General features: G+C 41.5%; 1 protein-coding gene across 3 annotated transcripts in view; it reads right to left on the bottom strand.

Annotated features, from left to right (window-relative positions):
- Positions 1–27330, bottom strand: part of ERC2 (ELKS/RAB6-interacting/CAST family member 2) — a 970915-nt gene that overhangs the window by 211147 nt on the left and 732438 nt on the right. For all 3 annotated transcript variants that reach the window (XR_003118096.1, XM_025375698.1, XM_025375697.1), the window contains one exon: positions 22871–23018. Coding sequence is in view for 2 of the 3 variants with exons in the window: in XM_025375698.1 (XP_025231483.1) it covers positions 22871–23018 (148 nt within the window). In the remaining variant the exon portion in view is untranslated. The remainder of the gene's footprint in view (positions 1–22870; positions 23019–27330) is intronic.

The following is a 27330-nucleotide window of genomic DNA, read 5'->3' as shown; positions in this document are numbered from 1 at the left end:
TATGGGCATATAATAAATGTTTGTTGAATGAATAAGTGATGGGCATTTGGGTCATTTCCAGCTTTTCATTTTTTCCAACAATGCTTAAAATAATATTTTTGCAAAGGAACAGCTGTGCTTGTCCTAATGTGTTTGTTTCCAACAAAGATGGATGCTTAAACATATCATAGCTGTTTCTATAATATGCTAGGAAAAAACAAGTTCAAGAGAGAACCTAAAATAGAATATATACATTTTAAACTTGGAAGGATATTACCAAATTCCCTTCAAAACTGTCAATCAACATCCAGTCTGTACCTCTTTCTCTAAGCTGTGCTAACATGGGGTTTCTCCAAACTCTTTAATCTTCAGAAATATTATAGGTAAAAAATTGTATCCCATGTGTATTTCCCTAAGTATAATTTGAAGCTGAGCATCATTTCATTCATGTATTGTCTATTTCTACTTCATTATCTGTGAGCCCCCTTTTAATGTCCTTTTTTCCCACATTTCTTCTTGATCATTTGGGAACTATTTTCTTATTGGTTGTGAGAATAATTGTATATCTAAAGAAAATTAGCTGGGGCTGATTTCAGGAAGAGAAGAGCATAAGTGAAGGTGGGAAGAAGGCACAGACAAGCAGGTCATGCGGGGAACGGAAATGTGCAGACAGGTGAGAGGCGAGGATGCCCAGGAGCCCAGTTATTTGAACACTTTAGCATATAAGGTGTTCTCTTGAGCAGAAGAGAAAAGGGGGGAAGTGGTAGGTAGTTGATATGCTGGGATGTGAACAGAGTCGGCCCCTGGTGGACCATTTTCAGGAATGAATGTTAGCAGTTAATATGGGGCTTTACTTCTCTGCAGAAGACTTTTGGGTTTTTGGAGTGTTAAGCATGCAAATGCCACTCATGCTTGTGTTGGTAGAAACAATCTAATACAACCTGCTTTCCCAAACAACAATTCTCTTTGTAGCCATCCTGGTGGATGGTGATCTAGTCCCCATTCCTTATCACTGGAGATGGGAGACTCAATACCTATTTGATAATGTATTAAGCAGCTTAAATAGGATGCTCCCTGACTCCTACACTCATATTTTGAGCTTTGTACCTGCAGTTGTACCCTACTTCTGCCTTTTTGGGCAGCTCATGTCTTCAGATATTTGAATACAGTTATGCCCATTATCTATTTGTTGTTCTCTCAGCTAGTCATTCCCCACTTCTCCTAGTCCTCTCTCTGTACCCCATCGCAAAAGGGGTTACTACAATACGTCAAGGCTCCTTTGAGAGAATTCTTTGAATAAAGTCTGAAACTAAGTCTTCACATGTGTCCTTACTTGTGCTAAGCACGATTTAGAAATAATTAATATACTCTTAGTTTCCACTGATTTTTGCCATCTGCTGTGTAATGCTAATGCTCTAATTTGCAATTGATTAAACTCTATCCTGGTTGTTAGTTCCTCTGCCATTCTCTCTCTCTCTCTTTCTCTCTCTGTATCTCTCTCTGTCTCTCTCACACACACACATACACAAACACACACCAGAATTTTAATTCTAAGTATATACTTCATTCTTTCCCTTATTAAAAAAAATTTTTTTTTTTGAGATGGAGTTTCACTTTTGTTGCCCAGGCTGGAGTGCAACGAGGTGGTCTTGGCTCACTGCAACCTCCGCTTTCCAGGTTCAAGCAATTTTCCTGCCTCAGCCTCCCAAGTAGCTAGGATTACCAGTGCCTGCCACCATGCCTGCTTAATTTTTATATTTTTAGTAGAGATGGGGATCTCACCATGTTGGCCAAGCTGATCTCGAACTACTGACCTCAGGTGATCGGCCTGCCTCGGCCTCCCAAAGTGCTGTGATTGGGATTACAGGCATGAGCCACCGCTTCTGGCCCTTACTAAATATTTTGTTTAGACTTATACTGACTAAATGTCAGACTATAGTTCCATCTTGCTGAGATGTTTCTCAATTCTGATTATGTCTGCCATTGTTTTTGGTAAGCTACACGGCTTTGATGCATTCCATTTTCACCAAAAAACATGTTTTCAAAGGCTGTGTATAATTAGTTCCTTGTACATCCTGGCAGGTCACAGCCTAGCTCCTCTGGCAACCTCCCTATAGAGGTGACAGGATTCCCTAACCAACCTGCCTATAATAGAGCTGTTCAATCAACTCTAAATCCATCCATCCAGTCCTTATTTCTCCATGTGGTAAAAAAGCTATTCATATACATATGAGTTTATCTTAATGTATTCCTAGCTAAAAATCTTGGTACCCTGGTACCCTGTGACTATGCCATTCCCTTGATTTGTCTTTCTATCAACTTTATCAAAAAACAAAGTGATGTTAGCACTACCTAATTTTCAGGAACAAATAAATCTTAATGATTTCTGATTTTATTCTCATTTCATAAGCCATCAATTTAAAGACTTATTTTGCAATCTAGGTGAGGACCAATATCGAACCTATAGAATTTAATCAACATGACATTTGTCTTTTAGGCATTTAGTGGTAAAGTTCTAGAGGTTGGTAAAATTCAGAAAAGCTTAAAAAAGTGGAAAATTAATTTCTCTCTTCTTTGGGTGCTTTCATCCACTGTTGGCAGAATTTTAAGTTGGTATAAACTTTCTCAAGAGCAATTTGGCACTATGTATCAAAATTTAATATATGTATACCCTGTGGTCCAATAGTCTCTTCCTGAAAAAAAGTTGGAGAAGAACACAGGGATGAATACAAAAGGGTATCACTGGGATGGTAATCATAGAAGCAGCTAATGAGAAGTAAAAATATGTCCATATATTAGGATTTGGTTTATCAAATCATTAAATAGCTTTTATTCCTATAATGAAATATTCAGAAGCCGGTCAAAAGAGTGATATACATTTGTATTCACCAGAAGGAAAGTGCATCACAACATATAATTAAATGGAAATAAAAGCAGACTGTAAAACAACTTGTTCATATAAAATAGTATATAAAAGTCTACATTTACACATATATACGGGTTTGTATATATATGTGTGTATGGATACATATATATATGTATATATATGAGAAAAGTACAGAAAGATGAGCACCAGCTATTTATAATTATTGCTGGGTATTTAGATTTTAGGGAATTAATTTTCTCTTTTATTTCTTTCTATACTATTTAAATATTCAATCAGGTACAGGAAATAATAAAACAATAAAAAAGATTTCTCTGCTTCCTACACAAAAATGCAGAGATACATATTACATCTCATATTAGGGGGAGATACTGCTGAAATCATTTTAGTTCTGGGGAAAAGACTCCTGAGACTGAGAACTTTGACTTTGGAGAACTGAGACTCCAGCTGCCTTCTATTTTTGTGAACTACAACAGTCCATTAAATGGAGCACCCTAACTTACTGGCCACAGCTTTCCTCCTTCCACCTTAATCTTTTAAAATTCCAATTCCTCCTAACAACCAGAATCACCAATCTCTCTCAAGTTTAGCAAACTGCAATGACAGGCATGGCTGTGTCTATGCACAAACAGCTGGATGGGAAAGGAAAGGTTCCCAAGACTCTGTCAGGCTCTGAAGCAAGACACTAGTGCCAAATTCAAATCCTCCCCCAAGAATCCAGGGGACCTCAGCTGGATCAAGTCACTGTCTATCTGAATGTCACATCATGGGTCAAAGATTGGGAGTATCTCTTTGCTGGGTCTTTTCAAGTTGAGAGAGTTAGTAGTATAGCTCCAAGTTCAGAAAATATCTTTCAATAATATAGCGATGCAATAATGTATAGGCTAAAGTCATGCAAAAAAAATTTTTATCATTCCCACACACTGAACTTGGTAATTATATAGAAGTTTGGATATTAAGGACTCAGACATAAAGGAGTAGATTAAAAAGCAAAATTATGGCTCAGAAACAGCATGTGCCTAGGGACATTGCTGGCCAAGTCCTACCCTACAAAACAAAACAAAAAAAGGTATGCTGTGGGGTGTTTTTTTCCTCTCTGCCATTTTGGGAAATAATCCATTAAAAGAATAAAGCACCATAATGATTATTTAGGAATAGACATGACTTGGAAACTGGTAGCAAAATAGGTCTTTAGTTCTGGAATTTTAAGGTTAATGGCCCAAGGATCTCCCAGACTCTAAAGCTTTATAGGACATTTTATTTGAAATCTGTGCTCAAGAGAATATACTTCAAATTTCCATGTCTCATAAGTTGTACAATGGAAGGAAGCTATTATTTTACTTGGTTGGGGGATGCATTAATGAAAGACCCAAATCATAACCTACTAACTACAGCGAAGTATGCAGAAAATAAGAACATGCCCTAGAAGGTACCCAACCTTCATCAAACCCAGGACAAGCTCTCATGAGCAGAATGACCCAGCAATCTCATCTCAGCAGCCATTTTATCATTAATTGAAAATGCTGGTTCCAAGCTGACTTTGTGTTGACAGTTTTCATATCACACTCTTACTTAAGAATACACAGTGGCTCCCTAGGTCATGTGCATCAGATAGAAACAGTTCAGTTACTGGGCAAAGCCAATCTCTCACTTTCCATCTTTAACAATCCACCTCCTCTCAGCTTCCTCCACAGAAACTCTCCCAAAGGTTGTCTGTCTCTAATTCCAAGCACACAGACCCATCTCAACTTTGGTGCTTCCCTGGCTGGAAATAACTTCTCCCTACAAAACCAGGTACTTCAGCCTCCATCACAGTTGGGCTCAAAATGTACCTTATTAAGAAAATTTCCATAACTAGAAGTATCCTGGAGAGTAAAGAAAACCAGAAGTGGGATCAGAAGGCCTGAGCCAAATGGTCAAAGTTAAGCCACTTAACAGCTGTGAAACTACCTGCAAGTTATTTAACGTCTCCAGTTCTATGCAAAAGGCATCAGCAAGCCGCTTGACATCAAGGAAGCTGCTCTAGATACCTGAGCTAAGTCTGTGGCTTCTGATTCCTTTTTATAGCCCTGGAAATTCTGGAACAAGGTCCAGACCCTCTCTGTGCTCAATAAACTCTGTGGATCAACTGTCTGTCTTATTCATCACGGTGTGCCCTGAGCAAACAGGCTTATCTCCACTTCCACCCTGACTCCTGTGACACAGTCCTATACTAGTCTCCAGTTACACCTTTCCTGGTGACAGTTACAGCCCAGAGTGATCCAAAATCTTGCCATTTATTTTACATTTCCAGTAGGTGAATTTGTAAGGCTATCTATGTATGGAGACCAAGTGTTTGGGGGTCCAGGGATTCCCAACTTTGGGGCTGCTGACTCATTTCATTAGATCAATGCCTCTAAAATGCTGATCTGTCAACCAGATCTGTCAGCTTCTTGGTGACTCTCCCCTGAGATTTTGAGTGTGTAGATCTGAAAGTGGCCCTAGAGTGGGTATTCAGTGAAGGAGAAAAAACAGCTTGCCGGGCGATGTTAAAACAGAGTCAGGTTTTAGGAACTGCTGCTGCAGGTGGTCTAACTATTTTAAACACTGAGACTCATGGACATTGTTTTCAAAGACTGTGCCTTGTGATAGCCAGAAATAACCCAGAGAACCAGAAGTTAAAACAATCATCTGTATCATTTTTATAATTATTTCCTCTAATTTCCAACTCTAATTTGTCACTGTCTTTCATTATCTATCAGTCTATGGGGCACAACATTACGCCTCTTGGGAGTTCCAAGCTGGGAATCACTGCATGCTAGAAAAGGTCCAATGCTGTTCACTATCTCTTCTCAGTGTGTCCCTGCCAAGGAATAATCAGAAAAGGCTTCTTTAACCTTCTCCTTCAAGTTTTCTCCTTTCTCCCTCAGGGATGCCTCTCTGGGGTCCAGGGAAGCTTTCATGCCCATAAAGACCTTGGTGTTGTTGGACATGAAAACCAGCAGGCACATATACCAACTCTGTCCCTGGATAAGTGTGTGGTTTCTGTTTGGTTTGTTCGAGAAGTTCTTTTTCGGATTTGCATTTCAACACTGTAAAAGATCTGAGAAACATCCTGGCAAACTGTCAGGAGAACATTCGTATGACTGGAGAATGAGGCCTCTCCTTTCCCAGAACTATCCTTTGCATTCTCTGAGTTTGAGAATAAATATAATAACAAACAACCAAACAACCATAGAAGTTAGACCCAAGCCTTGACTTCAGATGGCTCGAGGTGAGGATAAAAATCTACAAATCATTCCACAGATCATGCAGAAGGGGGGAAAGATATTGTGCTGGTTCCCTGATCCCTATCTGGGGTCCCAGAGTTCCATGGAATATTCCAGAAGTAATTTGGCTTTGTGCTCAGTGCACCGGGACTAATGCTTTTCAACAAAATTTCACAAGGAGACGTGGGGATAATTTTGGGTCCTGCTCTCAGCAGAAGCTGAAAATTAAGTGTGGCTAAGAAGACAGAATCAGGCTTTTTTATGTGACCACTGTTCGGACAAAGCACCCAAGAAGTGAAAAATCGTCTGCCCTATCACCATAGAGAATTTATGATGGATTTGCCCCAGAGGAGTCCTGCTCAGAAAAGCCTGCAAAACAGATCTATTAAAACGAACCTCTATGAACAGTACAAGAATCCCACTGAGATAATTTTGCAGCTATAATATCAACCAATTCAATAATCCCAAAGCCCAGTCACAGAATCATCCGACTTGAGAAGATCTGAGTCCCTTAAGGGTGATTACCGGGCATGCATGACTGACCACCAAACTAGGTGAGATGCTGCTGATAAAAGAAAAAAGAACAGGACAACAGCTTTCAACCCAAGCCATTTAAAATATCCAACAATGGCTTACAACATAAAACTGTTTGGCGGCAGAAAGAGGGAACCTATTATCAAGTATATTTTCTGGACCGAATACCAGAAATGTAAGTAAGATGACAGGATGTGCCAGAGGTCATGTAAATGTGGGTGACCTGGTAAAGGAATGTGGAATGCCTGACTCCCAGCCAGCACTTAGCTCCTTCCACTGTGGAGGAAGTAAGGACCAAGGTCAGAAGGATGCTCTGCCTGCCCTTCACAGACTCTCTCCATGCTCAGCAGAGTTATTAGACTCAAGCATCACACATCACTCTAACATTTTCCTCAGAGAGAAATCTTAGGTTTCTTCTGCTTCCTCAGTTCTCTTGCTCTTGGTCAGGACATTAATATTTGTTGAACAGCATGTTTTTAAAGTGGAAAGATATTTCAAAAATCAAATATTCTGGTTTGTTTCAAAGAACATGTTCTCAACTAAAGCCTGATTCTTTCTTCCTGTGGGGGTGAGCCACAGTTGGCAATGATTCACCGAAATTTCCACCAGCTAACAATAAAAAATTATGTCCCATTCTGAAGAAACAAAAGAAAAATTGTAGTGAAGTCGTACATTTCCTTTCCAGTCCCCAAAGACAATCTGAAGAACTGAGTCAACATGCCGAATTAAGCCCTGAGAATTTATCCATATCTAATAAGGATTAGCAAATGTTACAACACTGAACATGGCTTGGACATAATTTATATTCCAACTTCTAAGGCACTGGGTTTAGTGTGGTCTCATTCCAGCCCTGACATAGGAGGATACAGAGAGCAGTCATGCTGTGCCCTCTGAGAATCCCTGCATGACAAGCAAGAGGGCTCTTTATGTGAAAAAAGGTTTCTTTATACAGGACCAGTACCCACAGAACCAGAATGTGATAACTAAGTCTAAAGAACCACCAAGGGGAGATGTGCAGCTCCCCTCGAGCCTAAGAACATTGTTCTAGAAGCAGAAAACCTAGTGATAGAACACACTCTGCCTCCTGCCAAAGCTGGGTGTCCACCTGCAACTTGGAAAATATTGGAAACAATTCTAAATTACATATTGGGAGTGAGGAACATTAAGACTCCTAAACTTTGGGCTAGCAGCTCTGGTTGGGTCTGCTCCATTCCATTTCTCATCCATACTTGCCAAAAGCACAAAGAGGCAACTGGGACATTTGCTCATACTATCTGCTATTAAGATAAATCAGCAAAACTTAAGTGTCTTTGGTTCATAAAAAATAAACCCCCAGAGTTTGCTCTTCCCCCACCAATATATCAGCTTTTTGTTTCCCTGCCTTACCAAGGATTGCATCAGTAGAAAGCTCAGGAACACACAGGCTCTTCCTGGAAGCCAAACCTCATCTCAAGAAGCCTCAGAAGACCCTGGCCCCAGCAGACCCCTCAGGAGCCTATACATGCAAACATCATTGTTGGATGGGTATAAATACCCCTTTCCTGGAGGGAAAAATTCCAGAACCCATCCTGAACCAGGTTCTTTCATTCCTTTCTTTCCCTCTCTCCCTCCCTCTCTCCTCTCCCTTCTTTCCCTCCCTCCCTCCCTCGCCTCCCCATCTCACCTCCTCCTCCCCTCCACTCCCCTCCCTCCCTTCCTTCTCTTCCTTCTTCCTTTCCTTTCCTTTCTCCTCCTCCTCCTCTCTCTCTCTCTTTCTTCTTCTTCTTCTTCTTCTTCTTCTTCTTCTTCTTCTTCTTCTTCTTTTTCTTCTTCTTCTTTCTTCTTTTTCTTCTTCTTTCTTCTTCCTCTTCTTCCTCCTCCTCCTCTCTCTCTCTCTCTCCCCCCCCCCCCCCCCTCCCTCCCTCTTTCTCTTTCTTTTTGAGACAGGGTCTCACTCTGTTGCTCAAGCTGAGTGCAGTGACGCAGCCATGGCTCACTACAGCCTCGACCTCCCAGGCTCAAGCAATTCTCCTGCCTCAGTCTCCTGAGTAACTGGGACTACAGGCACGTGCCACCGCGTCCAGCTGATTTTTGACTTTTTGTGGAGATGAGGCCTCACTATGTTGGCCAGGCTGGCCTCAAACTCCTGGACTCAAGCAATCTTTCCACCTTGGCCTCCCAAAATGTTGGGATTACAGGTGTGAGCCACCACACCCAGCTAACAGGGTTCTTTCAAGACAGTGTTTGTTCATTCTGTTCTATTTGTTTTTCTTCACAGATAAATGAGTGTCTGGCTCCCAAAAAAGCAGAAGAGGTGACCTTATGTTTGAACACTGCCACTCAAGTTCTTTATTCCTTGGTCAGTGAACAAGTCATGTAGATCCTAGTTTATGTTGAGACATTGTCACCAGAGATGGTATAGGACCACCATTCCTTGAAGGACAGTGCTACCCTGTGGGGAAGAATAAGATAGCCCCATCTTTCCACCTCACAACTAAGATCAACATCTTGTACATTTCTTTAGTCCTTAGGGGTTTTAAAGACCTTACTCTGGAGAAGATGCTTTAAGATACTGCTTGTCTGTAAGTTAGGTAGGAAACAATGTACCTATTTTATAGGAAGGTAAGTTGACCTGCTCAGCATCATAGAACTAGTGAGTGGAGGTAAGTCAGGATTACACCAGTCAAATGAGCAATCTTTGGATCCTTCCTTCTTCACTGTTGTCTCTGAAATCTAGAATCTGCCAATATTGCCTGATGGGGAAAATGGCAAGTGTATCTTGATGGGAAAACAAATGGGCAGAGAGTGCTGCCTTTACATGCAGATTAGCTAAGTGTGCCTCCTAGCCCAACCACTTATCAGCTCTGTGACCTGGTTTCCCCATCTGCAAAGTGGGCATAATGATGGTACTGCCTCTTCAAGTTTTTCTGGGGACTATAATAAAACAAAGGCACAACATTGTGCCTAGCATACCACTTCTTGAAGAAGTGTTAGCTGTGTTAATGTTCTACTGAACAATGCATCTTCTCTACTCAACTGTAGGCTCTGCAAAAGTGAATCCTGTCATTTGCCTGTGCATCCTCAAAGGCCTTGTCATAGATCAAGTACTTGACGTACTATGTGTGAATGCACTGGAATAATCTCAGACAATCAAAACTACAAGGGCTTAGAGGTCTGTTAGCTTATCTCTTTCACTTTACAGATGGGGGAACTGAGCCTGTGAGAGAGAAAAAATAATGAGCCACCCAAGGTTTCTCAGTGCATTGGGACCAGAGCTGGGCTAGAACTCTTGGGTCCATTCTCAGACCCTGAACCTTCTACTGCCTGCCAGGGCTCCCCTGAGGAGGTGAGTTGCCTTGTTTTGTTTAAACTTTTAACATTACACTTTAAGGTAGCCTTTGCATCAGACATCTCCGTGAGCATTAGGCCCCCAAACCAAGAAGATTGACAACAGAAACTCTGCCTGGCTTTGTGATCCACACACCTCCTTCCTACCCTAGCACCCCAAGTGGCTTCATCACACCCAAGGTGGCCTGGAGCAGTAGGGTTTCCGGTTGACTTCTGAGCCGAGTTTGCAATTCTAGGAGTGCTGGGCCATGAGAAAGAGGAAATAAGTCAGCTGCAAGATAATCAGTTAATTGTAGTTTCTGGGGCGTAAGAACAGCCTTGGATTTAGACCTTCTGAGTTGCCATTCTTGGGCTTTTCACTGTTTTCTGGGATGACCACCTCTCTGTCTGATCTAAAGTTATAATCTTTTTGCCCAATTCCATTCCCAGGCTGTGTCGAAGATCATTTGAATGAAGATTTTTTGGTCGTGCCCAACGGGGGCATGTCGCAGTGGTCATATCAGGGCAGAGATAAGAGAATGGGGTTGGGTGGCTGCATGCATATTTTTAAAAAATAATGTCATCTAAACACTAGTGTTGTGGGGTTCTGGCTCCCCCACCTTGTCAACTTAGCAACTGCACTTGGGGAGCTGGCCCAGAGGAACAGACTCCAACTCTCCTGGCTGCGGTGTGTCCTCACTGAGGTCTCCCCTCCATGCACAGGGCTTCCACATGGCTCACCCCTAATTTGGTTGGAAAGCTCTAGTGCTTTCCCGGGCAAGGTATCTGTGGAACATCCTATTCAAAATCAGCTCCCCAAATCTGTCATACAGCATCATCTTTGGTTTTTCCCATAGTATTTATTATCGTGCAACATGCCCTATATTTGATGTCTTTATTTTGTTTCTTGTTTCTTCACTGGAATATCTGGGGCAGGGAATTGTCTGCTTTGTTCACTGTTGTATCTCCAGTGTCCAGAACAGTATCTGGAACACAGTACATGCTCGACAAGTATTTGCTGGATAAACTGCCTACTTCTTTCCATGCCCACCTAAGTTGTAAAAATCTCTCTCTGCCTCTTGTTGTCTCTGTTTACTGATCACTTGCACTTCCTGTGGTAGGATTCTGCCCCAAATCTATGAGTGGCATGTTTTCAGAATGTAGCCTGAAAAATTTAACACGAACAGTTGACATTTATTTAAAAATTTACGAATGTCAAGTCCACTGTAGGAGACAGCTATTTCTTGATGCTCTAAAATCTGAAAACTACCCACACATCCAATAATTCAACTCTTGAGCATTAATCTTAAAGAAATTAACATAAAAAATAAAAGCCTTATGTACTAAGATGCTCACCACAGTGTGATTATAAAAGTGAAAAGCTAGAAACAAATCGAAATCCCCAAAGCAGAATGGTAAAATTAATGACTGCAAAATGATGGAAATCATAAACCAAGATATACGTTTTCGAAGGCTTTTAAGGACATGGGAAAAACGTACAACATATTAAATGTTTAAAAGGCTAAACAAACTTTATTATGTAGTATGTCATGTCTTTGTTCAAATATGTATGTAGACAATGGAATGTAGGAAACTATAAATCTTAGTGACAGTTATTTCTGAGTAGTGGGACTATGGGTAACTTTAGTTTTTTATTTACATTTTTTTAAGGTTCTATTATGAGAAGATATTATTTTTATGATAAAAGATGTATCTCTATACCTTCAACTATGGAAAAGCTCATTTACATAGAAAGGATGCTACAAAATCAAATCCTTATTACTTTTTAATCTAGTGCATTATTAAGGGGTAACATTGAAAAAAAAAACCAATAAACAGGGGAGATTCTGGAACTTTTAACTTTGCCTTTAGTGTGTTGCAGAGAATCAAAAGAAGAAAGTGACATCTTCCCCAAAAGAATATAAAGTTGAGAAAGATTAAAGGCAAAGTAATGGAAATTTTAAATTCCAAGTCTGATAAATGTCTTCCTGTAATCATGAGAGGAGAGGGTGAAAAATCCTTTTCCTTAATTTTCAGGAAAAAATCCTGACACCATTATTTGAAAAAACTGAAAAAGAAGAAGTTCTGAAGCCAGGAAAGGACAGACCTGGTGTGCACCACAATGGTGATCAATGACAAAATCGATATCACTTTAACACAGCTTTTCAAGGGGCGGTGTGAAGCAAAAAGCGAGTGAAAAGGGGCTTTTCTTTCATTTTGAAATTCAGCATCAGGAGGACACAAGGGCAGGAAGTGGGATCTTTTTTCAATGTATTTGAAATGATAAGGTGAAGACAGCCTGAAAGGACTTTTAATTATATGATGAGAGGAAGGAAGGGAGGGAGAAAGAGAAAGGGACTAGGAAAAACCTGGTTTTATATGTTAAATGATGAAAAAGAAAATGTAAAACTAAAGAGAAAAAGGCTTTCCAACAGATACCTTGAGAATGAAACACAAAGGCTGCAGGAGGTAAGTGCCAACATTTCTTGCAAGAAAACCAAAACGACAGCACACTTGATTAAGCCTGCAGCCTTATCCCCTAGTGGCAACCGGTGATGTCTGGTGATGCAGGAAGAGATAAGTCGCCCTTCCCTGCCTGCACATGGTGGCCTCAGGTCATGGTAGGAGCCAGCGGGGGCCAGGCGAGAAGGGTCAGGAGGGGTGGGCAGTGGGTGCTCAAGGTCGCAGAATAAAGCCTTCTTTATTCCGCTTTTTAGCCTCAAGATTACAGGGGCTAAGACCTAACCGAGGTATCGCACCAATTCAGGGACAGCTCCTGGGAAGCGCATGGAAAAACTTCAATGTGAGACCCAGTTGGGCTCTGGTTCCACCTCTCACCAGCTGTGGCATCTCTGCATAGTTCCTGAACCCAAGTTACCTCATCTGTAAAACAGGATTATTAACATCTGGTTTTTAGGGTTGTCATGAGGATTAAATGAGATAATATATTTAAAATCCTAGCCCAATGCCAACTATACAAGAGCTCAAAAACTGTTGGTTCCTCACATTCTAAAATGTGAATAGAAAAACAGTGATGTAAACCAAGGTCTCTGCACACATTATACCCACTCCTAAGTCTCACTGAAGCAATGTCAGTCTAATAACTCCCAAAATCCGCAGTCTAACAGCTGGATTCCTCCTCCCAAAGCACATTGGCTCCCTGGTGCCTGACATCTTGGGAATTTTCTCCTGTACACACTCTACTTTGGTGGTGGATCTGAATGTTCTCAGAGGCGGTAATGAACAGGTTAAAGTTGAGGGGATTTCAAACATGTCTAATCCAATAAGAGGCTTGGTAAAACATGCGTTATCACTTAAAGAATAAATGTTTAAAAATAGAGCACAGATGTGAAATTTGAATAAAAAGAGAGAGAGAGACAGCACAGTGAGAGATCTTCTTGGCATTTGCATGCTATTCTCTGTTTTGGTCACCTTCAGCTAAGCCTGTTATTCTGATATGCTCTGCCAACTGCTCAGTGCTGTGGGGTGCTTCAAGTTACTGAAGCAAAGTTGGCAAATCACTCTGAAATTTAAAAATCAGACCCATCTCTCCCTTTATGCATTTCTAAAAGCCAGGGAACACAATGGTAAAGTTGATCTTTTCAAGTTTTTCTAAACTAATACTTAAAAAGCAAAGGGTGAGTTTCCCCACCCCTCCTAAAACTAGCAATACTTGTACTGGGATCCTTAAAAACTTAAGAGAAAGTATCATGGTTAAATAGGCATTTGTAACAAAAGATGGGCTACAGATTGCCCATCATAGAATTCATGGGAATTTCTACTTATGTAGAAAGCATTCTCTGATTCCTCCAGCAGGCAAAGGTTTTTGAACTTCAGTAACATCTCTGCAACAAAAAATAGCAGTTTGTCCTATTTTATCTTTCATGAGCTAGTATCTATCATACTGGAAGTAGAGATGATAAAACTCCAAGGCTTAAGGACAAAATCAACACTTCCTATAGCCAAAGAGTGCCCATAAGTGCTCCATGCATGTTTAGAAAGAGGAACTAAAATACATTTAAAACAGAGCTTTCACCCAAGGAAGACACTCAGGTGAGAGATTCACATAGTTGGCCATCAGGTCAGCTTGATGCTCTGGGAAGAGCCCTTCTGACAGGGATTTGAAAAATGCATGAAATCACAGAAAATACTTTGCCTCCATATTCACTGAGTGCTATTTTTTGTTGCAATGGCAAACTGAGTGGATTCCCTGAGTACTGGGGTTGAGGCAGCAGCTGCCTAGGATAAGGAATGTTTCCAGGCTAAGAGGGCAAATGAGTGTCTTACCCAATTGCTTGGACATTAAGAGGAAATTGTTTACAGTAACACTGAGCAGTTCAGGCTTTACCTCCGTAAGAATGACCTGCCAGATCTGAGTATTTCTTTTTTTATTAAAAGGGGTTCTCTAGAATAGACTGTAAAGACACTTTGCATTGAAGTCAAAGATAAATACAGATGTGACTGGATTCTACCAGTGGGACACAAACAGCTTAACCCAAAGTGGGTCTGCTGTAAAAACCAATACATTTGCATTTTAGCAATTTGATCTGGACCAAGTCTGTGATGCATTACAATGCTGGGATCAAATCAAGCTTTTCTGGAGGTAATCCAAACACAACAGGAGGCTATGGGAACCCTACTGCATGGAGTTCCTCTACTGCTGTTTAACTGTGCTAACCTCCTGAACCATAAAGGGTAATTAAAAGTCATCTGCACATGAAGCACTCAAAGTGTAAATGGGAAGTACAACCGTGGCTTCTAGCAGAGGGGAGAAGAAATGTCTGGCTAACCACTCCACTCAGGTGCTTCTTACTTTCCTGGACAGGATGGGTCTACCTCTATTGAGATCCAATTTTGACTAGGATTCCATACTTACAGGTGGCTCTCCTGAACACATTCCAGGGCAGCCTCTGCCTTCTCCTATTTTTCACCACATCTGCGACTAATCCTTGTAGACTAATCCTTATAGACAGTCCTATGATTTTCGGACAACACAGGGCAGAGAGGCTGTACCTAAATAGATTACATTACAAGCAACTTGTTATGGCCTCCAGAATGTTTACCTAGACATGGGACTTTTCTTTTCTGCAAACCCCATGGGAGGCAGATCACAGAGAACCAGTGGACTAGTCTCCTGGTCTTAATGCCTTCCTGCTCCAGCTGACCTATGTGTTTCCTGGTGGCCAAAAGCAATGCCCAGAACTGGTAGAGAAAGGAAAAGAAAACCAAGTACAATTTATCTCTGATCTCAAAAGTAGTCTAACCAGTTCTGAGAAATAAGCTGGTTCTAATTTTAACTAAACAATAATGTCTGGCCCTCATTTTAAAAAGGCATTTTCATCGAGGATGTGCGTATCACTACTTCAGCACATAGGCGAACATTTGGGAATATGGCTTAGGGGGTAAGATTTAGTTTTAAGCTTTCTTCAAAAACCCCTTAGCAGCAGGCAAATCCAGTGACTTCAGAATTAATTATTTTGATGTCAGTCCTTTTTTCAAGGGTGAAGAAAAAGAGTTGGGGCCCTGGCTCCAAGACACCAAAAAAGGAAAGGTGGTAATTTTCTTATGTTTTTTGAACTGGCCTCCATAGAAAAAGAACCAAATCAAAATTTAACTAATTCCCAGTTGATTCCCTCTCCCAAAACTGCACAAATCTGCAAGCAAGATTATTTTTAAAAAGAAGCAACATAAAAGTATCAGAGGTATGTGCCTGTGAAGAAACAGGAGTGGAAGGAATACAAAAGTTGGATAGTATCAGATATCTACTCTACCAAACTAGAATCAACCCTTTACCTTTTTCTAATGCAACACGTAGCAGAAAGTTAATTTGTATTACTCTCTTACCTTTATACCATGCTCAGCCTAGAACTAACCCAAATGTCAACACCTGAAGAGCATCACAAAGATTCTTTTATTGTTAAGCACAGTTGGGATTTCTGAACTCATTTCATATTACCTTTAGCTTTCTTGACAGATGTTTAAAAATAGTTAAACTATTCCTAGGCAAATTGATTTATGAGATACTTGGGAGTTTTCAGGGATGAAATGGAGGGATTCCCTTCATAACAGCAAGCAACCTCTGCTACTTCTGAGAACTCAGTGACATTTTATTCAAAAAGAGTCCAAGAAATTTGAGAAGATTTGAACTAGAAGAAGGTAAACAAATCTGGAATAAAAGTCCAAAATTACCGCCACCCCAAATAGTTCAACCATGGGGAAAGTCACTCTGTAAAAGTGTTTTACAATGTGGCAAGAAAGGGCATGGTGACATTTTGAGGTCATCAGTTGACACATAGGCCTCATCTTCTCTATCAAGCCCTATAGACTGGTGGTGGCTGCCTAGAATATTGGGGTGAGAATTATGAGGCTAAGTCTTATCTACAGAAACAAGGATCATGATTGATCAATGATTTTTCTTTTCTTGCCATGATTTATTCATTCATTCATATATTCAACAAATAATTGCTGAATGCTAGCAATTGTGTTAGCAACAGATAACACAATTATCTCTTAGAGATCAATGATGAGCAAAAAGTCATGTTACTATATTCTCAGTCCTTATGGAGTTCAAAAACTAGCAAGGCAGATAGCTATTATTAAAATCATCACAAAACAAATGTAAAATTGTATCTGTTACAAGTGCTGTAAAATGGATAATATCTGTGCTGAAAAGTGTCAACTTGGCAGATTTGACCCAATTGAGCAAGTCCCAGAAGGCTTCCCTGGAGAAGTGATGTTGGACTGAAATTGAATGGATGAATAGGCATTAACTAGGTAAAGAAAAGAGGGAAAAACATTCCAGGGAAAGGAAAGGGTACATGCGAGATACAGAGCACATTGGTTTAAGTTTGTATTTATCCTAACACCTAGAGGAGCCTGGGAAGGGTTTTCAGCAGTAAGGACTGGAGGGTGATGAGTGTAACCTGAGATTTATCTTTAGAAAAGATTATGTTTCTGCCCACTGAAGTTTGAAAACAGCTGGCCTGGCCTGGAGGCCAAATGTACTTCTTCTCCTAGGCATAGGCAACCCCCAGTGTAGGCCAATAGCAGGGGAACAGCCTCTCTTGTCTACCTGCATGCCTCTTGACAGCAAGAAAAGTCAAGATTTGGACTCTGATGGTGTGTTGTTGAAACTGCCAGAAAGTCAGGGAGGGTATTTTGTCATCAGCCCTACTCCCTCCCACACTACTTAAAAATCTCATCAGGTATGACAGGCCGATTCTGGCATGAGTTCTCTTTTGTGGCTCCAACGGAAGTAGCAGTGTTTCCTAAAAAGGCAAGTCAAGCACCTTGAGACTCCATGGAGGCTGGAGCTAGGGGATGTGGAAAGTGAGCACACTAGGGTAGCCTTAAACAGGCCAGTCCATAGTGGTGACTAGGGGAGCTCTCCCTGTTCTGAGACTGCAGAGCTAGTATATTCTGCTTCCTAATTGCACAGAAGTTCTGCCTCAGAATACATCACTCTTAGCAGATCCTGCACAGGAGTCCTACAGTCTACTCCACCCATTCCCACTCTGACAACTTACTTCCTTGCCTCCTTGCTCTCTCTACATCAGCCATATTAGGCTCCTTGCTATCCCCCAAACACACCAGCACACTTCTGCTTCATTCCCTCTGCTGGAAAATCCTTCCCCTAGACATCTACATGGCTCATTCCCCACTCCCCCCAATCTTCAAGTCCTTGCTCCAATGTCTCCTTCCCAATGAGACCCATCCTGTCTACCCTATTTTAAATTGTCACCAGATCCTTGATCCTACCCTAGAACTCCTGTTTTGCCTTATACTAGTCTATATTTTTCTTCTTTTCTACCATATAATTTATGTATTATGTCTATTGTTTATTGCCTTTCTCCCCCTATTAAAAAGTAAGCCTCTCTGGGTGTGATGGCTCATGCATAACAATCCCCACACTTTGGGAGGCCAAGGTGGGAGGATTGCTTGAGTCTTAGAGTTCAAGACCAGCCTGGGCAACCTAGCGAGACCTTGTCTCTTCTAAAAATAAGAATAAAATAAGCTAGGCATGGTTGTGCACACCTGTAGTCCCAGCTATTAGGGAGGCTGAGGTGGGAGTATCGCTTGAGCCCAGGAGTTGGAGCTTGCAGTGAGCTGTGATCGTGCCACTGCAGTCCAGCCAGGGCAATGCAGTAAGACCCTATCTCAAAAAAAAAAAAAAAATGTAAGCTCCACAAGGAAGCAGTCTTTATGTGTTTTAGTCACTGATGTATTCCATGCCTAGCACTGTAACACGGAGCAGGCAGTCAGTAAATACTTGTTAAGTTGAATTCCAATGTGGCAAACATGACACTTGGTCTCACCAAGCTGCACACTCCTATTATCCCCATCACCCTGGACAGGTTGGGAGTCATAAGCTGAACCACTGGAACTGGATTTCTCTGATGATATCTGTGAGGTATGGAGGCTGATCATGGCTCACAATGTTGCTTTAGGGAGTCAGTGTTCAGCCTAGCCACAAGCAAGATCTCAGCACTCCTGCAGCACCAGGGTCAACTCTGCACCAGATATGAGTGGTTTGATAGTGATTAAGTCATATAGTCTCTTGGACTTTGGTTTAATCACCTCAAAAATAAGGATGATGCTTTTCTCATTGGATCAGGCAAAATATTTGTTATAGATGATTCCCCAGCACCTGGCTGAGAATCTGGCACAGGTAGGTAGGCAATAAGTTGGTTGATTATAAGGAAAAAATGAGATGATGTTTGTAAACTTATGTAACCATAAAGCACTTGGCATAGAGCCTGGAAAATGGTAATCATGCATTCACTCACACAACAAATATTTACTGAGCACCTACTACGTGCCTGTCAATAACTCAGTGACTTGTGTTGGTCTGGGAAAGGGAGAGACTTTCTGTATAAGTTGAGCTCAAAAGGCTGCCTGGGCTAGGCATGGTGGCTTACGCCCATAATCTCAGTACTTTGGGAGGCCGAGGTGGGAAGACTGCTTGAGCCCAGGAGTTTGAGACCAGCCTAGGCAATATAGTGAAACCCCATTTCTACAAAAAAAATATAAAAATGAGCTGGGAAAGGTGGGGCATGCCTGCTGAGGTGGGAGGATCACTAGAGCTCAGGAGGTAGTGGCTGAAGTAAGCTGTGATTGTATCACTGTACTCTAGCCTGGCTGACAGAGTGAGACCATGTATTGAAAAAGGAAGGCAGTCTGAAGAGGGTGACATCTCTCATAAGCCAGTCTGCCTCAATATCTGCACAGAAGACTGAGCAGGCCAGGCAGGTGGCCTTCCCCTCTCACTGGCCCTGAAAGAGCTCTTCTCTTCCAAGTCAGCCATGCAGATCAAGACAATTGAGATCTGGGACTCATCCTCCCAGGACTGCCCTCCCTCACTGATATCTATGTGGGTTGCATACACAAAGCAAGCAAATTTCATAAGTGCTATGGGCGTCTTCAGTGCAGGCTGGGACCTGGGGTCCAGGGTTTCTGACATGTCTGCTCACTGCTCCACAAGTGCTTTGGCTTTAGGAGAGGAGGACCAGGAAGGCTTAGGTGTCAAGGTCTATTTGCTCTTTCTGCCACAGTTGCCACAGCTCAACAATGTGTTCTCAACATGTGCCCAGCTGTGTGCAAAGCAGTAATGATGAAATCAAAATTAAACTACCTCTGAGGGTTGGCGGTGATAATATCAATTAGTAGTAGTAGCAATAATAGTAGTATTAATAGTAATAGTAGCAATAGCAGCTTACACATATGTTGCACCTATTATGTGCCAGGCATATGCAAAGCACTCAGTTTACCTTTCACCTCACAATAACTCTTTGAATTGTTAGCCCAATTTACAGATGAGGAAACTGAGGTTCAAGAAGGTTTAGTATCTTGCCTGTAATCACTCAGCTAATAAATGCCAGAAACAGGATTCACCCTCAGCAGCTCAACTTTGGATGTCATCTTTTATGATCATTTGGCAAAGGGTCTCCTTAAGTATTATGGTGTATCCAACTGTGAGGCTGAGCAAGATACCCAACCTCTCTGGGCCTCTGGCTCCTTCTCTATAAGAGTATCAAATGCTCAGTCTTACTGGGAGGTGATGAGTTGATGTATGTAAAGCCCTTATACCCATGCCTAGTACATGATGAGGGCTCAAAAGTATTAGTAATTGTTGTCGATGTGATCAAATAGCCTAAGCCTAAGGACTCCAGGCAGAACCTACTGTTTGTGAACAGCTGGAGAACATTCTTCAATGGTGTTTTTGGCATCTACTTTAGGTTTATGAAGATAAGGAGACCTCACAATTTCTGGGAATACCATTCTGCTTGACACTCTGAATTTCTCCCTGAACCTGGTGGGTGGTGCATGTGCGGAATCCGGTAGACTATCTAAAGCCTGAGCCCCATCACTTACAAGCTGTGAGTCGTTGCACTGGTTATTCCACACCCTGAGCCTCAGTCACGCTCCCTAGAAAAGGGAGATAATGCTGCACACACTCACATGGTTGCTGTGAGGACTATGGGACAACATCTCTGAGGGACACTGGATATAAGACCTAGCATAAATTCCCAATAAAAGGGGATTATTTTGATAGCACATTAATCATTGTTCCTAGAGGCATTATCATTGGCAGTAAGGATACTGAAATTCAGGTGACTTTTCCTGCTCTTTGGTGGGTGGGGTGAGGAAGGATATCAGACCTAAATCACCAAGGAGCCCATCCTCTTCCTTCACTGCATCCTTCTCCACAACAGCCCTTTAGACACTGCCTTAGCACATACAGGAGCTGAACTCTGCATAGCTGGGGTTTCCCAAATGTACCCCATACACCAAAAACCAAGCTTGTTGTAAAGAATACAGGCTTTGTGCAGGTTCCTAGGAGCAAATTGAAGGACTACGCTCAATCCTTACTGGAATCGAGAAGTGAATTTTCATGATGCTGGGAAAGAAAAAAGGTAGCCTTAAAAATTCCTTATTGGGAAAAGTAGAGGGGAACATGAGGAGCAAACTGTCTAAGAGAAAGAAAGAAAAAATTATCCACTCTGCCTGGTAAGAAGGCTTCTGGCAGCTCTGCAGCTCCACCAAGCTAATTCAGCAAGAGCTGACCCTATCAGGTGATCAAAGTCTGGAACCATTGATATATACACAATAAATGAAATGACCCTGCAAATCATGATATAATGCTATCATCTATAGTCTCAGACTTTATGGCCACAGAATACTGAAAATCATCAAAAGTGGTGAAGGTCAAGGTTGGATGAGCTCTTATGCACCCCCACCCCCAATGATTGGGGCAAGTGTCTCCTTAGAAGCTGACTGACCTGAGACCTTTGGATCATGTATGCATCGTAGCTGGACCAGTGGTACTTGGCTGTAATATCTGGACTGTAGCCAGCACCACAAAAGCATGGTATTTTCAAGCTCAAGGGCTGTTTCTTAGGTCTGTAAACCTGTGGGAGAAACCTATAATGGTTAGGTGCAGGAGAGGAGGGTACAAGGAAGGAATTAGGGAGAAGCAAAGAAGGATGCTCATTTTGACTTTCTGTGGCCAAGTAGGTGGAAAACCCAGTGTAAAAGATGCACAGCTCCAAAAAAAGAGGTCAGGTGTAAGCAATCTCTGACCCCTGAGGCCAGCGTTAGCAAGGCATACCATTCTGTGGAATGATCCCAGTGTCTTGCAGTGACTGGGACTCTCCCTCTACAAGGACAAGGTGCTCAGGCACAGTAGCGGTCTCTCTCTCTCTCTCTCTCTCTCTCTCTCTCTCTCTCTCTCTGTCTCATTCTCTGTCCCCCTCACTGTCTCTGAACAAGGCAACCCCATGAGAAATAACTCTGGTGCAGGGCCAATGTATGTCTTTTCCTTCCTGAGAGGGAAAAGGGTTAGTCACATTGTAAGCGGAGGGGACTTAATCCTTCAGGCTTCCTTTCCACTCACTTTGCCCATGGTGCTTGGCACAGATCACTCTAGCAGGCAGAGAGCCTGCCCCAGGGACTGAGTCAATATGGAGGCACTCTACATGGTAACTGTGTGGCCATTAGAGAGCTTCAGAGCCACATATGGCCCTAGGTAAAATGTGGTAGCCACCCTGCAAGGCCATAAACCATTGAGCTGACTGAGTTTCATAATGAACTCGAATCTTAGTGAATATCTTTAATCATTGCTTACAAGAGTCACCAAGTAATATGAGGAAGATAAATATCTAAAGATTTCATGGATGATTTTCCAATATGCTTCACATGTAATTATTTCCATTTAAGCCACTTCCAGAAAACCTTCCAGAGAGCAAGGAATTTTCTGCACAATTTAGAACTATGCCCCTGCTTCCATGTCCCTCAAAACAAATACAGTGGCCTAGAGGGGCAAAAACACAGGATAATGGGGCAAACAGGTGATTTTTTAAAAATAGTGTGAATTTAATGGCTGGGTAGTCTCTAAGCATAGTCTGGCAGTGCTAGAAGCTGGGAGATGCTCCTTGGCTGAAATGTATCAGAGGAAATAGTCAAAGAACTAAAGTTGAAAGAATAGAGAGAAAGAAACCTAAAAACCTGGATGAGGGCAGTTCTTTACAGGGACCAGAAAGTGAGCAAGGCAGAGATAACAGGTCCAACAGGAAAGAAGTTTGCCCAGAATTTAATTATAAGTTTCTAGAATTTAATCAGAAGTCAAACAAAGTCCACTGGAAGAAAGAAAGCTGAGAGCTACTTTTGGGGAGATGACGCTGACACAAAAGAAAGGAAAACAGCACTGGTTGCAAACCACACGATCCCAGCCACATGCACATAAACACAGAAAAACAGTAAAATGCTGTTGCAGCGACAACTGGGTCCATTGCACTCCTACCTGGTTTTAGCGGCTTGAGCCCACAGGATGGACATGGGAAATGAAGAGTGGCTAAAATCCAGAGAAAGCCCACAAAGCCCCAAACCCAGTAAAACACACCTGTCTTGCAGGAGGCCCCACCTGCTGCTTTAATTGATGTACTAGTCGGTCTTTTTCTCGCTTGAGGGCCATGACTTCTTCCTGCGTCTTTTTCTTTTTGGAGGCAGACAATTCCAGCAAGGCAATGTTTGCATCTTTTTCACTGATGGCTGCAAGTAGCGCTTCCTGTCTGGTAAAATAAAGATTATTGAGATCATTTTTGTAAAATAAAAAACCCCAAACAATTGGCATTTATAGTTTAAATGAACCACAGAGTATTGTCTCAATGGGAAGAAATTATGAATAATACTTAAAACAAACTAGCTCTTTGGCTTTCAGAATGGACAGAGTAGTTTGGGTCAGAATCCCTGAGACTGCACACTGCAGCCACTGAGAGAGGAACCTTTTAATGGCTTCATAGATGTAGCCACATATTAGAAATGGGAGGGGACAAATCTGAGCATTCATTGCCGACACATTTATCCACCCATCCATCCAAACATACATACATTCATCTATCCATCCATCAATTTGCCAAGAGTCTTAGTCTGTTTTCTGTTGTTATAAAGTAATACCTGAGACTGCATAATTTCTAAAGAAAAGATGTTTATTTGGCTCATGATTCTGGAGATTGGGAAGTTTAAGGGCATGGTGGTAGCTTCCAGCAAGGGCTTTTGTACTAACATGGCAAGAAAAGTAGAAGGACAAGTGAGCAAGTGTGAAAGAGACCACAAGATCAAGCAAAACTTGCTTTTATAACATCCTGCTCTCTCAAGAACTAATTCACTCCTGAGACAAGAGAATTAGTCCATTTGTGAGGGCTCCACCCTCATGATCCTCATGATCTAAGTACTTCTTAATGCCCCTGCCTTTTAATACTGTTATGTTGGTAATTAAGTTTCCATCATATGAACTTTTGGGGGATATATTCAAACTACAGCACCAAGTAAGGTTCTAGATACTCTGAGAAAACCCCCAAAACTGGGTAGCAATTTCACCTATTACTTTTTTCATGAAAGATTTTCCTTTGAAGGCAGACAGAGATATTTACTGGAAACCCTGTTCTATTTTCAATGCATTTAGTGATGCTCCCTTGCCATCCCACCAAAAACAATTACTTCATCTGCCTTCCTTGTTTCAGTAATTACACTACCATCCACTAAGCAGCACAAATCCTGAACTTAGAAGTCATCCCTGAGTTCTTTCCTTCTTTCTCTATCCAGAGCCAATCCACTGACAACTTCAGTAGGTTTTACTTGAAAGTATGCCCCTTATCTAAACTCATGCACTACTATAAAAACATCAACCAACCATCAGCATCACTCACTGGGGACCACTACAAAAGCTTACTCATTGATCTCTCTGGTAAAGAGAGTAAAGTCATCTTTCAAAACATTATAAGCCCAGATTCCACCATTCTATTGTGTAAAGATGCATTGCATCACTCTTTAGACTTGAAATCCAGACCCTTTATTGATGCTTGCAACACATTACACTAACCAGCACTGACAACCTCTCTGAGGGCCTCTGTTCCTCTTCTCTTTCCTCAATCATTAAGCTCCAGTGCATTTCGTTCCAGGTCTCTGCTAGTCCTCGGAAATGTTACCCTTGGCCCCTCACGTCACAGGCTTCACCTTTCTATGCTTTTGCCTCACACAGCTCTTATCTTCCAGGTGTGTGACTGACTACTGACTTAGACTGCCTCATGTCCAAGTCGGTCACCTGTCACATTACACTACTTCATTATTTTATAGCACTCTTTGTCACTTGATAGCATCTTATTTATTATTTGCTTTGTAGACTTGATGCTCCATGAAACTGGGACCTCTATCTATCTTGTGCACCACCAATTCTCAAGCTTCTAGAAGATCCCTCAGTACATAGCGGGTGCCCAAAAATGTTAGTTCAAGGAAGAGGAAAGTTCATTTTTTACTTTTTACAGACTTTTAAAGATATCACCAGACACCTCTTCCTCTCATTTTTAACTAATTAGAATGCTTTGTTTCCTGCTTAACCTATAGTCATCACTTATTCAGAGAAGTTTTAAAGTTGCCTCCTTCAATCTTTACGGTATAATTTTATGACCACATCGGTCACAAATTTTAACCTGGAATTTTCTGGGATGATTTTTGAGTAGGAAATAGCTCTCCTGGGTGTGTTTCATTGAATCCTCCTTTCCTCTGGGAAAGTCTTATCCTCATCATTTGTGTCTCTTCTGAAACATTCTAGCTACTTTGGAAGACCCCGCAGCCCCAAGGAAGCCTCCACACTGAGAACTTCCCTCACACACAATGCCCAGGACTAAAACCTGGTCATGATCCTGTTTTGCCTTTCTTTAATCCCCATCACCAGACCAGGCCCTCTCCAGATGTTTGGACAAGGTGGTCATTATTTGGATCTCAGATTATTCCCCTTTTCACTGCAGGGATTTATATGGAGTTTTCTGGGCCCCACTAATGCCTGGCAGTAGGAGCTTCTGTTTGAAGCTCACGCAGATGTGTGAGCAGCAGAACATGTCAGGAAATATCTCCATTTTCCAGAAGAAAAGCAGGGCAGGCTGGACTACCACCAGCAGCATTAATATCCAGCTTCACAGAGCCTGTCTGCTTTTGGATAACAGCTGAGACAATAGACATGCTTGCGGCTCCCAGCCAGTGCATATTTATACAGAGGGCGAAGCTGAAGAGGCTATACAGACTTTAAATCAGGGAGAGTCTATTTGCTATCTGCTATTCCAAACTTTAGCTACAATGCACAAGGTGACTGCAATATTTTATCCCCTCTGTTACAAACTGAAATATCTAAGTGAAGCTTTTTTAATGAAAACAAACTAAAGGACCGATATTAGGAAAATTGGGGATTGGAGGTAAACTGACTACACCTCTACAACTGCATCTTTACAGACATATGCAGGTATTTAAAATGCTGATTTAAAAACCTAAGTGACGTGAAAATATTTATGTTTGTTGAGAAACAATTCTCTGCGAGTGAGTCTGTCATGTTTCTGTGCATTTTACAAGCACAGACACTATTTTCTTTTCTGATAATCTTTCAAGGCCGTTTGTACAGTGACTAGCTTTGAAAGACAGAGGTGGTTTTTCTTTTTGGATCAAAGGGAAGACACGCTTACTGCCCCATATAATAGTGTCTCCTTCCAGAGCAAAAGGTAGGCAGGCATGTTACTGCCCATTATAAAATATTCAGATTCTCTGATCTCAGGGTTGCCCTCCTATAATACAAATGACTACGTATGTGTTCATCCAGTCCATCCGACTGGCCTCCATGGGACTTGGAGCAAGGAGAATCGACACAAATATACTAATTCTTCACTCTGTGCCATGAGCAATAAAGTCCTTTATCTTTGGCCCAGAAGCCTCTTGTCATCTGCCTGCATCCATGGAACTGAGGCAGGCTAACCTGTTAGGATACCACTAGGGAAGATCTTAGACCCTTCATAGTTCTTGACATACAAATGTATATCCAAAATGATCCCTAAAACATAAAGCTATACAGATAGGAAAAAACAGGGACAAGAAGGAAGTATACCAAAATGATAATAATCACCATTTCAAGGTGACGGGATGAATGAGGCATTTGTTTTTTTGTTTTTTTGTTTTTTTGTTTTTTACTTTTTTCTGCTTATACTCTTAAGCATTATTCTCAGAAAATATCCTAAGAGTAAACATTTAAAACTTGTAAGTTAGGCTTTCGGTCATCAAGTAAACTGCAGGTACATGGTTCAAAATCTTAGCAGGTGTGTAATTTGCTCATTTTCCCACCCAGGTTATCTATAATATGTTCTGTCTGTCCTTCCATTCTTTATGCACAGATAGGCACACACACACATTTTCACACACACACAATGTCTGATACAATCTACATCATCTACCACTTGGAAAACTGTAGTAGTCTCCGAACCAGACTCCCTGTGTCTACTTTCAGCCTGCTTTAACCCATTTTCCCTTTCTAGGTCAAAATTTGAGATTATATAGCTTTAATAACTGTCAAAAGTCATCATCAATCCAAACAATAATCATTTAAAAAAATATTTTACTTTAAGTTCTGGGGTACATGTGCAGAATGTGCAGGTTTGTTACATAGGCATATACATGCCATGGTGGTTTGCTGCACCCATTAACCCATCATCTACATTAGGTATTTCCCTAATGCTCTCCCTCCCCTAGCCCACCAACCCCCGACAGGCCCCAGTGTGTGATGTCCCCTCCCTGTGTCCATGTGTTCTCATTGTTCAACTCCCACTTATGAGTGAGAACATGTGGTGTTTGGTTTTCTGTTCTTGTGTTAGTTTGCTGAGAATGATGGTTTCCAACTTCATCCATGTCCCTGCAAAGGACATGAGCTCATCCTTTTTATGGCTGCATAGTATTCCATGGTGTATATGTGCCACATTTTCTTAATCCAGTCTGTCATTGATGGCCATTTGGGTTGATTTCAAGTCTTTGTTATTGGGAACAGTGCCGCAATAAACATACATGTGCATG

This window comes from Theropithecus gelada, chromosome 2 (assembly GCF_003255815.1).
Source record: "Theropithecus gelada isolate Dixy chromosome 2, Tgel_1.0, whole genome shotgun sequence".
Taxonomy (NCBI): Eukaryota; Metazoa; Chordata; class Mammalia; order Primates; family Cercopithecidae; genus Theropithecus; species Theropithecus gelada.
Note: the sequence above shows the minus strand (reverse complement) of the source record. Positions and strands in the feature narration are given on the sequence as shown.